At 48.7% G+C, this 14,045-nt stretch overlaps 1 protein-coding gene across 3 annotated transcripts in view; it reads right to left on the minus strand.

The window, feature by feature from the left end:
* The window catches only part of Ent3 (equilibrative nucleoside transporter 3), a 369,995-nt gene that overhangs the window by 319,763 nt on the left and 36,187 nt on the right, over window positions 1-14,045 (minus strand). For all 3 annotated transcript variants that reach the window (XM_070524519.1, XM_070524518.1, XM_070524520.1), the window contains exons 5-6: window positions 6,876-7,023; window positions 2,835-2,955 (exon numbers count right to left, since the gene is read on the minus strand). In XM_070524519.1, coding sequence (XP_070380620.1) covers window positions 2,835-2,955; window positions 6,876-7,023 — 269 coding nt within the window. The remainder of the gene's footprint in view (window positions 1-2,834; window positions 2,956-6,875; window positions 7,024-14,045) is intronic.

Here is a 14,045-nt window from a genome sequence, read left to right on the forward strand (position 1 = left end):
GTGCAGCCATGAAAGGCCCTTCACGCTGTATTGTCGTTTTATCAGGGCCAGGGAGCTGGCTACTAAATCGGCGTAACCAAAACTGCCGGGCGAGAAGGTGCCCGCCTGGATGAGGCTGGACAGACGGTGACACGCAAACAAAGGCGCGCACGTCGAGGCGACCACGGCCGCCGTCCTTCGTGGAATCAGCATGAATACCGGAGCCTGACCCTGACAGGCGGACCGGCAAGAATGGCCCACTAGTTGATCAAAGGGGCCGACGTCGAGGGCTTTTCGTGAGAACGACTCCCACACCAAATCTGCAGCTTGACACGTCGTTGCCTCGTATGCGGGGGCAAACGTGCAACGTTGGAGGCGGAGCCTGGCGGGACGATGCGACGTCATGGGCGGGATTTTTCGAACGGTTCAACGATTGGCCAAGAAGAACAGTGAATTTCCCCGACGAGAGAAAGAAGTACATAAAAAGTAGATCTTGAGTGCTGTGGGGGTGTGCTCCGACTCGTACGTGTGATACGACTCAAACTCGTACTAGTACTCGAACTCGTGCTAGTGCATGTAAACTCTCATGTAAATTTGTAAATAAACCCTTTCTGACCTCTGGAACGTCGTCCCGGATGTCTCGATCGCAAGGCACCTGGCACATAACCAGCTACGGAAACTTAAACCACCGCTCGGACAACCGAATGGCAGCAGGGCTGCGAGCCGTTTAAATAAAATGAAGAAAGACAATTTTGTACACGCGACGTCGGCCCATAGACGGCAGCAATGAGTGTCTTCACGGCGCTATGTTCCAGACAGAAGACGGAACAGAAAGCAATCAGCGCATATATGCCAGAGACGGTGAAACAGTTGGAGCTACCACAAGGGCCAGCTCGCGTGTCTCCGAGCGAAGGTGTCGACCGCCGAGGCCGCTTTCGAGGACTGATGCGGAAATTTCCCTGTTCACGTGACTTTGTCTCTGCGTTCATTCGTTTCTTATTGTTTCTTAACAAAATTTCACACATATTTCTTATGTTGAGTTTTTCGATAACAACTACAAAGACAGCAAGATTAGAGTATGAAAGCTGGCCTTTTTTGATATGAAGTGCTCTGCCTTAAGGATAGAAATAAAAAAAAACGTACTATTAAATGAATGTTATAGTGTTTTATACTTGGTTAGATGAATATTAGATCTGTGTTTCGCTGGTCGCGAGCTCTGCGCCACCACGTGGCTGCACCGTGCAGGCCACTCACGTTTACGCCTCCGCTCATGCGTCAAAACGCCAAGCTCGCCTGCGTTTACTGGAATACCGCACACGCTCGACGCTGCGGCAGAACGCTCGCAACGCCCGCTGCTTGGATAGCTCTCGCTGGGGATCGACGGCCAGGCGGCTAGCGCAGAGGTTAGACAGGCTTCGGGCGAGTGAAGGTGGAGCTTAGCCCCGAACGACTTGAGGAGAAAAAGTCGCACTTCCGCTTTCGCCCTAAAGGCGAAGCATCGATTGCGATAGCAAATTAGTTGGTAGCTGTATACGAAGCAGGAATAGTAGTTTTATTGGTGGTATAAACTTGCAAACATTCGCTTACTAACTAAACTGACAAGCACGGTGTCACGCACGCACAGGTAAGAATGAACACATCACGCTCGATGATTTCACGAGGGTTGCAATGTGGGCTTATTGGTAATGCATCTTCAAGGGGAGTACGGTAGCGCGATTCAAAGACGGGACAAAAGAAGGCACATAGGGATACACACAGCGCTGTGTGTGTTCCTATGTGTCTTCTTTTGTCCCCTCCGCTACCGTACTCCCCTTGAAGACGCTCGATGACTGCGGAAACCCGCTGTGAAAACGCTACAGTGAGGAATCGCGGTGGCAGCAACGAGAGATTTGACCTTCGTGCATCTGTCGCTTCAACGCGAACGAAACGTCGAAAGCACAGCGCATACGAAGGTACCTGCACTACGCGCACTCTGCAAACATCGGAAATCGCTTTGAAGATGAGGCCAGTGCGGGCGCGCACTTTGGCCACGTGGCAGATCGCTTTCAAGATCCTCTCCCTCGCCGCATCTCCGTGCGTCGCACGTGGCAGAAGAGGGCGCGCTTCCGACCCGCCTTCCTCGCTCGCGCACCGAGACGCGTTCGCTGGCTCACTCTATCTAGCACGTTTTCACATACAGCGAGCGGCGACGACTTTATCGCCCATGGACTGTATACGGAAGCTCACGGCAACGCCGACGCCAGCGGCACAAATGCCCCTGCAGTGCCTGTATAATTGCAATGAGAAACATGGCTAAAGAGGATGATAACTTGCAACCTTGCGTAGCACTGTTAGTATGAGACGATTCACTTAAATCGTGGCGCGAATGTACCCGTTTGTCCAAACCGTTTCAGAATGCCCGGAGGAGCGTCTGGCCTCCGCGAAGAAAACGAGCAGCAAAGATAGCGCAGGTGCGTAGCCGTTGTCAAACCATCGCCGTTGCACTGTCGTCGTCGAGGTGTCGTTAAACACGTTGTCGTCACGCTGCCATGACTAAAACACGGTGCCGCCACCATCAAACACAGTTACGAGGTCACCAGTATACTTCGGTAGTATTGCTAGAGTGACTACTCGATTTACGCGGTCCGCATAAGGCCATTCGCTTACTTTGACAATCTTCACTTGTTTCAGCAACAACGTTTCGGATCCTGCGTTAACGTCTCGGTGCTCCAGAATTGCGCATTGTGTTCGACAGGGGAACACTGTGTCTGGGTGCACGTGCCACGCCAGTTCTCCTTCGCCGCACGACGTGGGCTGGCAGGTGGCACGACCCCGACGCGGCTAGACTGCGCAGTGTAAACGAAGTACGTCCTTACCAGTCCGACGTCCTCGGTAGGCTCCAGCAGGATTCGCGTGTGAAGGGCGTCGTCGACGAGTCCGTCGGCCCTGCCGTCTTCGGCTGCCGCGGCGCACAGGTTCAAGTAGAAGCGCACGAACCTTCACACAGAGACAGACGTGAAATTGAGCACATCAAGATTTCCGGCGCACCTATTTCTGCCAGCTTTTTCTCTTTCTTTCTGATTAAACAATACTCCACAAACATGTGTACACTGTGAATGGTCATGCAAGATTCAATACGCCTATAGTTCAAGCGCAGAAGGTAGCTACCGGCGTTAAAACTCGAAGCCTCCCAAACAGGACATCTCATCCAGTTGCCTTGTGAATTCAGTGTAGACGCTTAGAAGGGTTTTAATGTAAACTGACTAAGCGGAAAGAGCTCTCTTTAGTAACCCACTGTTCGGCGTTTTGGAACATTTATTTGATTGTTACGCGAATGACGTGATGGATAAAAAAAAAGCAGATCCCACGCCCTATCGGAATCAATGTTATGAGAGGCAGTGTGCGGGGAGCCTACCGACAACGAGACGACCATGAGAGAACCAAGACGTAGGCGGTTGTTTCATGACCTACATGACACACATGTCATAATATTGATGTCGTGACTTATCATGACATGACATATCTGACGTGAATTTCTTATATCGTGTACAAAGGTTTTGCGAAAGCCCTACTCATATGTTAGTCGTTGATTTGAGAGCCATGTATATACATCAATTTTATCCGCTGTAGATGTACTATTAGATGCAATTTACAGAATTATGATATCGTTTTTTTATTGCTGACTTACAGAGTTGTAGACTTGACAGTACCGTTTTCTAAAAATTTGGGATTTTCAATAACCTTTATTATAAAATTGACGGCCTAAATCAAGAATTCACTACCAATGGTCACTACATTTTAACGTTCTCTTTTAAATGCGACAATAACCAAACTTGGTGCTGTGGTTGCCGAGAAAAACTATTTCTCCTTTTCCATGTATTTAGGCAAGGGCCAGGAGCTAAAGCTTTCCCTTGTTCTCGATCTTCTTTGTTAACCTTCAAGTTTCTTTCCCAAATGTTAGCACCGGTAAAACGCAATGATTGTACGCTTCTTTTTCAACGACAGTGGTAAGCTACTAGTCAAGCTTTGGTAATGTCGGCCGTATGTACTCCAACCTATTTTTATTCTTCTGTAAATTTCCTTCTCAGGATCAGGGTACCCTGTGAGTAACTGACCTACATGGCCTGAGTAATGCACTCGTAGAAATGTATCACTCCGCGCTTTTCGTAGTGAACTGGCTTGTGATCTTCAACGTCTTTTACATACCAACTAACTTTTTTGATATATTAGAACTATAGCGTATGGGGTAAATGTTGCGTCAAATAAGGTATTGATTGTATGTCTTGACCTTCTGCTATGTGATGTTTTCTGTTCTGATCGCTAAAGCAGGTGATGTGCTGCGGTAGCTATGCAATAAGTGTGTTCGCATACAAACATGTCACTCTGCTCGCGTTTTCGTGGTTAAGATGTCTTCTATGAGGCACTTGCTTCATATTCTATGACTGTGAAAAGAAAAATTGGCATCCACCCGTATGTAGCTACAAGGGGAACCCACACGGGTTTCTTTCTTTTTTTCGGAAACAAAGCTTCGTAGCTGAACGAAAATTCGTCCTGGTCCACGATTCGAACCCGAGACGAACGCCTTTTCGGGGCGGTCGCTATACCGTCTGAGCTAACCAGAAGGCTAGCAGATCGACTGTAATGAATGAAGTCAGCATTGCACTGAAATACGTAGCCCATTCATCTCACTTGCTGTTACGCGGCATGCACTATTATTTGTTCGTGAATGCAGGTAGTGTGAAAAGTTGCTCTAGCATCCGCATCAATGCTTGCTATGTATGAAACTGCACGGTAACGGCAGACTGCTAACTTTTCTAACGGTCACGTGCTTTGGTTGTTCCCGTGTCACCCGTGTTCCTTAACGTGGACACAGTTCGGTTGCAAGAAAGAAAGAAGTGCCAAACGACCCCGACAGCAGAAAAAGTACAGCACAAAGGACGACACTTTTTATGACCAATTTGCTGAAGGACGGCGGAACCAGTTTATAGGGGCAGTATAGACGCTCTACGTACGCTCTTACGACCGCTGTATTCAGGTAGATCGGGCTGATCATGGAAGCGAGAATGATCATCCAGCTTGGCAAGCGTAAGCGTGGTATTCATCATCTAAGAGACTGCGTTTCCTAGATGGGAATCGACAGTAGCGCATTGCATCAAGTATACACGCTTATATTAATATTTTCCGCCATCCTTCAGCAGATGAAGTTTTAAGGGACTCATTGTGTGCACTCAGCGAAATTCCACAAGAGCAGGGCAAGTTTCATCAAACGAAAAATTGTTATGCATCTATCTGCAGCCTGAAGCTATAAAAAAAGGCCAATACGGGTTTCTCAGGCAGAGAGCTTCGCAGCTGAAGCAAAATTTGCCCTAGCCAGAGGATCGAGCCCGGAACTAACGGCTCTCCGGGGGCACGGTCAGGGGGAGATCGCTCCACCATCTGAACTGACCATGGAGGCTGGCAAGCTCATTGCAGAACGATGCCAAATGTATCGACAAGCTGATGCTTAGGCACCCTGAAGTTGCAAACCTACCCTGCGGAAATCCGCAATGTGAAGCAAGTTGTATCAAACAGAAGCACGAAATTTGCTAAACAGTAACACTGCACAAAAACAGATATCGCAATTCTGAAAACTACGTCTGTGAGAGTTTCTGAAGTGGCGCAATATGATTGGAAAGCAGCGCTGCCGAAGTTAAGAGACACGCAGAAAACGCGAGCACAGGCGACGGAGCTCTTCTGTCGACTGATTTAACAGAAAAGAACACGGGAGGAGTGAAATCGCAAGCCGGAACGCCAAGGCGCAAGGACTACGCGCAGAACGCACTTGCATTGGCGTTTCTGATCACGATTTCACTCCTCCCGTGTTCTATTCTGTTAAATCAGTCGACAGAAGAGCTCCATCGCCTGTGCTCGCGTTTTCTGCGTGTCTCTGAACTTCGGCAGCGCTGCTTTCTAATTATGTCATTCCAACTAGCCCCTACGTAATCCTTAATAAATGAAAAAGTACGATACTATATGAGTTTACAGTTTACGTGGACGTGTTGAAATGTTTACGAAGGTGTTGCACAACTCCCACTCACAAATTATATGCCTCAGAGCTGTGCATACAGAGCATCAATTTTGTCCGCTTTAGATATTTCAATAGTTGCACTTCACGGAACTTCTGTTCTTGAACTGCAGAGTTTCAAGCTTGAGGCGTCGCTTTCTTAATGCTTTTTATAGCAACACACCGCAATTTTTGTTTTAGAAAATCTTCACCTAACTAAAAAATCTACTGGCTTAAATCGATAATCTTCCTTTTTTTCTTTTGGACGAAACAAACCTAATCGAATTGACAGGCATGGCTACCATGTAAAACAATGTATTCGCTCTCATTCGTTTAAGTAGGAGCACCCGAGCTAAAGCTTCCTATTAAATGCAATAATTTTCGTTCAGGTTGGTTCAGTCAATGAAAGCATTTATGCATACCTCGCATGTTTGAGCATAGGGAAATGGAAGCAGTATGACTTAAACGTACTTTCAGAGAGCATGATTGGTGTATACTTGCACGATTAAAGAGCGCAATGAAAAAGAGCCATCACGAGAGAGAGAGAGAGAAAGGCAAAGGAAAGACAGGGAGGTTAACCAGAGATTATCTCCGGTTGGCTACCCTGTTCTGGGGGAAGGGAAAGGGGATGCAATAGGTGAGAAAGAAAGAAGGATAAAAAAAAGAAAAAAAAACCTAAGCACACACACGCACGTACACACGAACTATTTCTGTGATATATTTCTGTGATTCCATCACGACGTTAAGGAAAAGGCTAGGCACGGGGCAAAGCGCCTTCTCGTTTCTTGCGTGCCCTGCCTGTCCTTTTCGCGCTCATGTCAAATGGAAGCACGCGGCTTCCTCCGTATGCAGTGGTGAACGGTGAGCTCCTTGCCTGGTGCGATGCAGCACCAGGTGGATGACGAAGCAGAGCATGACCACCGTGACCGACACGAGGAAAAAGAGCAGCGTGTTGAGCCTCTCGTCCCGGAGCAGAGCCTTGGTCAGGATGCGGTTGGCCGACACCAAGACGCCGGCGGCACCTGGCGAGAACGGCGAGAACGACGGCGGCAAGATCGTCTGCTTCCGGGATGCTGTTTCCGGCCGTTGCCGAAATTGCCATACTGCACATCTGATTTAGACTCGTGGGGCTTTTACGGCCTTTTCTGGCACATTTCAATCTTTAAATATATTTACAAACTGAACTACATTATTTAACGCTGAAATAAGTTCACTTCATTCATACTATTCCTCCCTTCTAGCCTTCTCTTCCAGCCGTCTCTACAGCGAGCTTCGTTTATGTTTCCCCTTCTGTCTTTCGGCGTCAAGTCGGCGGCTTCCACATTTACCACTGGATGGATACCTTCCGATTGGCTCCAAAACGCCACCATGGTGCAATTCGCCAGTGTCCAACATAGTACCCTTAGGCTAGTCGGCCGGGCTCTTTCATGAAAGTGAACGCGCAAGAAGACGTTTTGATAAGGGAGAAGGAAAGTTCACACGACTCAAGTGAAAGATGCGATTTTTTTTTTCAATTTTAAATTTATTTCCCCAAGAATGGTCTGGATGGCTGCCTAGGCTAAAAGCTGAAAAAAAAAAAACCGGCGGAAGAAGGCCTTCGCACGTGTTACATGGCATGGTTAGCATTGAATTTACGGTACGATACATGCAAGAATGCATTCATCACATTTCAGGAGAGTAACACAACAAATTGAGTAGCAACGTGGGCCTACGTATTGGAATGGCGATACGTTTTAACAGAATGCAGGGACACAGCAAAGAATTTTGTCGTTAGATAAAGAAAAATAAACACAATATCTAGAGTGAAAGACAAATTCATACGGCAAAGCCTATAACCGAAAACATGGATTTCATATTTCAAGACGACATCATAAACACAAAAGTTCATTTAACTCTTCTTTGAACTGAAAAAAAGAAAGAACAGAAGAAAACAACAAAACAGCCAAAGATCGAAATAGCAATTAAAAGCAAACAATAGGATCTACATCCGAACAAATATTTATCGCAATTGCGTTTAGTTTAATTTTCCGGAAAGTGATATTTGTTTAAGATGAAAGGAAGGTTCTACTGTAATGACCGTAGTTTATAAGAGGTGCGAAAACGTGGTGTGAGCCATGTACAAGTGTTTTGCATATTGATAGGATGATAGTTCGGCCTGAAAGTTTAAATTTAAGTACACAAAACACTGATACATAACTCACACCACGTTTTGGTACAGATAATAAACTACTATCGTTAGTGTAGTCTTTCATCCATTTTAACCAAATATCACTTTCTGGAAAATCCAACAACACAAAAGCATGTCACCGATACTTCTGTATTGTTGATGATCGTTAGTCTGCGATGTTTCTTACATTCTGCGGTGACATAGAGACTAACCCCAGCGCTACCGATCAAGAAATGTAAGAAACTCTCTTATCCTGAAATATATAAAGGTGGCTGATAAAAAGCGCGATAAGATGCTTTCTCAAATGAACGCCAGGCTTCCGAAGCCCGATGAAGTCTAAAGACTGTCGAAAGCAAACGAAGAAAAAATAAAGGTTCTTGATGAATTCACCCAGCGCCTCGAGAAGCCATCGGATGAGAAGAAAAAAAGTTTATTAATTACGAAGACAACGCACGTAGGAATAACTTAATAGTATTTGGCATCCTAGACGCTCACAACGAAACTGTAGAAGTGTTGGAAGAAACGGTGGTGCTTAAAGTCTGCAAAGATAAACTTGGCATAAGCATTAATTCCGTTGAACGCGTTCACAGAATCAGCAGAAGCCGCGATAACAAACCTAGGCCGATTGTTCCTAGATTGTATAACTACAAAGAAAAGCTTGTCATGTTTAAGAACTGTTTCAAACTAAAAGATACAGGCGTGTCTTTGTTTCGCGACTATTCTCAGGCGACGCTGCGCATAAGAAAAAAAGCTTTGGCAGTCCGTACGTTCCGATCAACGTTTTGGTATTCAGGAACTGCGCTACCGTGTATGCTATCGTAAAAGAGCGCTGGCGATTCGAACAAGCAAAATCCCGCCGTATCGCCCAGCAATTCACCAGGCTGCCCAATACTGCCGCATCATCATTATCATGTGAAGAAACACCACCGACTTTACAATGGCCTGCTTCGCACAATTTTACACGTATCGTTCGTCGTGAAATAGAAGCGATATCACCAGCCCCTCTTGTCCCCGATGTCTCCACTGACAACCAGCCTACGGTTTCCTCGATTCAAGCCGTGGTTCGACAGGAGGTCGCTAATTTGGGACTCTGCACCGCGCGCGTTCCAACCCTCACGCCAGCCACACCACCAGTGGCGCCGAGGAAGCGGTCCTTTTACTCACGAGCCCGCGGAGGACGCCGCATGGTCGCCCGATAGTCGGGCATATTGCGCGGCACCGCTGGAGCCGTCGCCGACTGGCTGGCGCGTCCCAGCGCCCGTGCCGCGTCGTCGCGCCCTTCGCCGACTGACACGCCCGATGGGGACACTCGCAGCGGTGTGTGCAGCAGATCCCTGCGCAACCGCCGATCTCGCCCGCCGCAAGTCCGCCGTTTCCCGTGGCCTGCCAATCCTGGACGCTACGCATCGAAAACTAACGAGTGCAGCGCCCGGAGGAGACGCTGCATTCTTGACCCGGCTTCGAAATCCTCGTCTGACTGTCCCTGTCCGCTCTAATTTGCTACAAGTCCAAGTGGACGGTGTTACTGCTACGGCCCTTACTGACACCGGTACACAAATCTCGGTGATGAGCGCTAGTCTTCGTGAGAAGCTGAAGAAAGTCCTGACACCTGCCGTGCAACGTGCATTAGGAGTCGCCGATGGAAGCACACCTACCGTTATTGGGAACGTGCGCTGCCCGCGTCACTATATCTTGCCACAGGACAAGTTGTCTGTTTCTTGTGCTTGAGCAGTGCCCATACGACGTAATCTTGGTCACTGACTTTTTGTTTACACATTCAGCCCTCGTACACTGTGGCACCGGTGTCCTTCAACTTGGACTCCTTTCTGTTCCCGAGACTCTTGCTGCTAGGCCTACGCAACTGTGTACTTAGAGTTCGCGCGATTGCCGTCCCAATCCACTAGTTTTGACGCTCTCTAATTTTATTGTTGACGGCGATTACCTTGCACTCCCTATTATTGACGTTCTCTCGGCACACAATTTAACCCTACCACACACGGTTGTCGAAATTGTCAACAATGAAGCCTATCTGCCTGTGCTTCACTTTGCCTTATCCACCCATGTTCTACCTTCCGGAATTTAGCTTGCAATGTTGTCCTCCCTAAACGACTGTAAGGTCTCCACGCTAACATCTGAAGCCCCTTTCAAGTCCCACGTGCGCAGCAGGATCCATCAGATTGCCTACCACTGAATTAGACAAAATGATAGCCGCGGACCTTTCACCTTTCCCCTGTGTAGGCCAGTGAGCTTTGCCGTGTGTTAGCTTCTTTACCGGGATGTCTCCGACAAGCGCCCACTTGGCCAGACAACGATTGTCATGCGTCGAATCGACACCGGCGCCGTAAGCCCTATTCATCGTCGTCCGTATCGCGGTTTCAGCTGCTGAACGGGCGACTATACAAAAAGAAGCCGACGGCGGAAAAAGACAATATACAACCTTCGAGGAGACCATGGACATCTCCAGTTGTGCTTGTCAAGAAAAAAAATGGCTGTGGCTTAGGTAAGGTTAAGCCCAGGATGCGAAGCATACTAGCCTTTATTTTAGTTGTTGAACCACTGTTTAGCCTGGTGAACTGCTGTTGCTTGGCTATATTTGGTTCGGCTAGACGAAGAAACAACTCATGCATTACTTCTTCGCCTTCAAGAGTGGAACGCGACAGCGTTCCCGTCGACCCGCCAAGGGGTGTAAGACAATGGGCTACAGGGCAGCGACTACGCGCCCCGCATTGGACGCGGTGAGCGTCGAGCAAAGCAGCGTTCGGCGCGGCAACGAAATGTGCGCCTGAGCAAGAGACGCACGCCTTAGAAACAGCGCGTTTCTAAGGCAACACCGCATTCACTAGAGGCGCTTTTGTACCGCTTTGAAGCGTTGTACTCGTGGCTCAGTGGTAGCGTCTCCGTCCCACACTCCGGAGACCCTGGTTCGATTCCCACCCAGCCCGTCTTGCAAGAGTTGAGCCAAAGCCACTTCTCCTCTGTCGTGACGTCACGGTGTCACGTGATTTCATGGTCACCGCCGCGCCTGAGGAGCTGGGTTGAGCCCTCGTAATATGCTTCGCATAAAAGAGGACGCCTGACGTTTCTGTGTCGATTACAGACACCAGAACAAGATCACTAAGACGGACGTATATCCGTTGCGACGCATAGGTGATGCATTCGGCTGCCTCCACGGAGCGGGTCATTTTTCGTCCATCGACCTGCAGTGTGGCTATTGGCAGGTTGCGTATGGACCGCGGGAAGACCGCATTTGTAACACCTAACTGGCTATACTGGTTTAAGGTTATGCCCTTCGGTCTATGAAGTGCGCCAGCCACATTTGAGTGCATGATGGATTCGCTCCATCGAGGCCTGAAATGGTCGACCTGCTTATGTTACACAGATGACGTTATTCTTTTTCAACGACATTTGTCAGCCGCATTCAGCGCCTGTCGGCCATTCTCCAAGTGTTCCGCATCACCGGTCTACAGTTCAGCTCACCCCAGTGCCACTTTGGTCGTAGACAAATGACAGTGCTTGGTTACCTTGTTAACGATGTAGGAATACGACCTGGCCCAGTGAAAATTCGCACCGTGAAGCATTTCCCTGTACCTTCCTTAACCAAAGATGTTCGCTTCTTGATTGGCTTATGTTCTTCCATGGCTCTGTCAAAAATTTCGCTGACATCACCCATCCACTCACAGAACTTCTCAAGAAAGATGCGCCTTATGGGGCCATAGAGAAGCTCATGTATTTTGCGCTTATCGGCCTCCTGACGACTTCTCCTCTGTTGGCGCACATCGACCCATCTGCTGCTACGGAAGTTCGGACAGACGCCAGTGGATACGGAATCGGAGCCGTCCTTGCCCAGCGCCAGCATGGTCATGAGTCGTGACTGCGTCATAGCGTACGCCAGCCGCCTGCTCTCTGTCCCAGAGCGCAATTACTCATTTGCCGAGCGTGAATGCCTTGTTTGAGTCATCTCCACAATTGGACCACACCTCTTTGGCCGTCCATTCACGGTAGTGCGCTCTGCTGGCTTTCCTCGCTGAAAGATTCTTGGACAATGGGCTTTGCGCTTACAAGAGTACGTGTTTTCCGTCGTGCACAAGTCTGGCCAATTACGTCAGGACGCGGACTACCTGCCCGATATCCCATTGATCCACCCGAGAGCACAAATCCTGACACCGATGCCGCTGTTCTTTTTATCTCAGAGCTTCTTCATTTCGGCGATGAACAGAGGTGTGATCCGGCGTTACGTTCTACCATCAACCGTCTCAGCTCCGAGGCATCTGACGAGTTGCTCCGGGCGTTTACCTTACGTAGTGGAGCTTTGTGCCTGTGCGTACCCCGAAGGCCCTGAGCACTTGCTGGTGGTTCCATCCCACATGCGCAACTCTGTCCTCCAGCAGCTTTACTGCGAACCCACAGCAGGCCACCTTGGTGTAACGTGCACTTATGATATCGTGCGGCGTCGTTTCTTTTGGCCTGGGCTTATCGTCGCTCCGTACAGAAATAAGTTGGCAGCGGCGAACTGTGTCAACGACGCAAGAGGCCACCGACGATTACCGCCGGCCTTTTTCAGCCTATTGGTGTCCCAGTAGAGTCGGTCTTCTGCGTCGGCCTCGATCTGATCGGATCTTTCCTTACATCAGCATCAGGGAACATCAGGGAACAAAGTGCTGTCGATATTGCAGACTTCCTTCTCCACGATGTGATTCTGCATCACGGAGCTCCTCGTCAGCTGCTCGCCGATCGCGGCCCTTACTTCTTGTCGCGGGTCATCAATGATCTCCTCCGCTCATGTTACATAAAACACGAGGTCCATACCGGCGACCACCCTCAGGCAAACGGTCTCACGAAACGGCTGAATCGCACCATAACCGACATGCTCTCCAGGTACGTTTCCGCCGACCACCACAACTGGGATGCTACGTTACCCTTTGTTACACCCGCTTATAATACGTCACGCCATGGTACTGTTCACTGTTTTATCTTCTTCTTGGACGTTAACCGACGCTCCCCATGGGTGCTTTACTACCATCCGCCCCACGACAACCATCGGCGTACGCGCAAGATGCCATCACAAGGGCGAACCAAGGAGGCTAAAGATAAAGTGCATAAGTGGAAGCCGCCTATAACGGCCGACGGGCTCGGGTGAAGCCGGCGGCGGCCATCTTTCAAGGGGCGGGGGGGGGGGGGGGGCAAGGAGCGACCTGCCAAGAGCTTGGCAGCGCTGTTCGCCGACTTTTCAAGCGGTTTTTAATTGCTTAACGGATCTTTAGGTTATAATGCAGCAGTGTGGGCTTTTAGGTGAGCCATATTGGAGGTCTTCAGATCGCAGATATTCGAGTATTTTTCTATTTTATCGGCATCAATATGGAGCTGCCGCTAAGAAGAAAAGATTCGCGCAATAATTAGCGTTTATTCGCCTTTTTTAATGCAGTGCATAATCTGATCAATCACGAAAGCTGTCAGAAGATAAAAGCAATTAGGAACTGAAAATGTAACACGATAAACAGCAGTAGACGCAGCATACATAAGTATTCATTATTATCTTCATTATCGTCAGATGTTGCCGCTGCTTTAGCATCCTTATGCATGTAGGTTCTCGGAACTTTGGTGGCGGCCGTTTCCTTTTTATCCTAAAATACAAAATGTTCCTTTATGCTAGAGCAAGGCAATGTTTGTCCGCAACCTTATTTAAATGAGAAGGATAACGTGCCAGCTGCTTGTACGTCAAGTTCAGTAAAAACACCCGAGCGCGCCAGCACAGTTTGGGATCCGCACAACACTGCGTGCAGCAAGATACGACGACCCGAAACACATAAGCTGCGGCGGCTTTTGCCTCCCGCAAGGTTGCGCCGCGGCGGCTTCACTTGGCGGGCGCTCCCCCGACTT

Source organism: Dermacentor albipictus, chromosome 8 (assembly GCF_038994185.2).
Source record: "Dermacentor albipictus isolate Rhodes 1998 colony chromosome 8, USDA_Dalb.pri_finalv2, whole genome shotgun sequence".
NCBI classification, from domain to species: Eukaryota; Metazoa; Arthropoda; class Arachnida; order Ixodida; family Ixodidae; genus Dermacentor; species Dermacentor albipictus.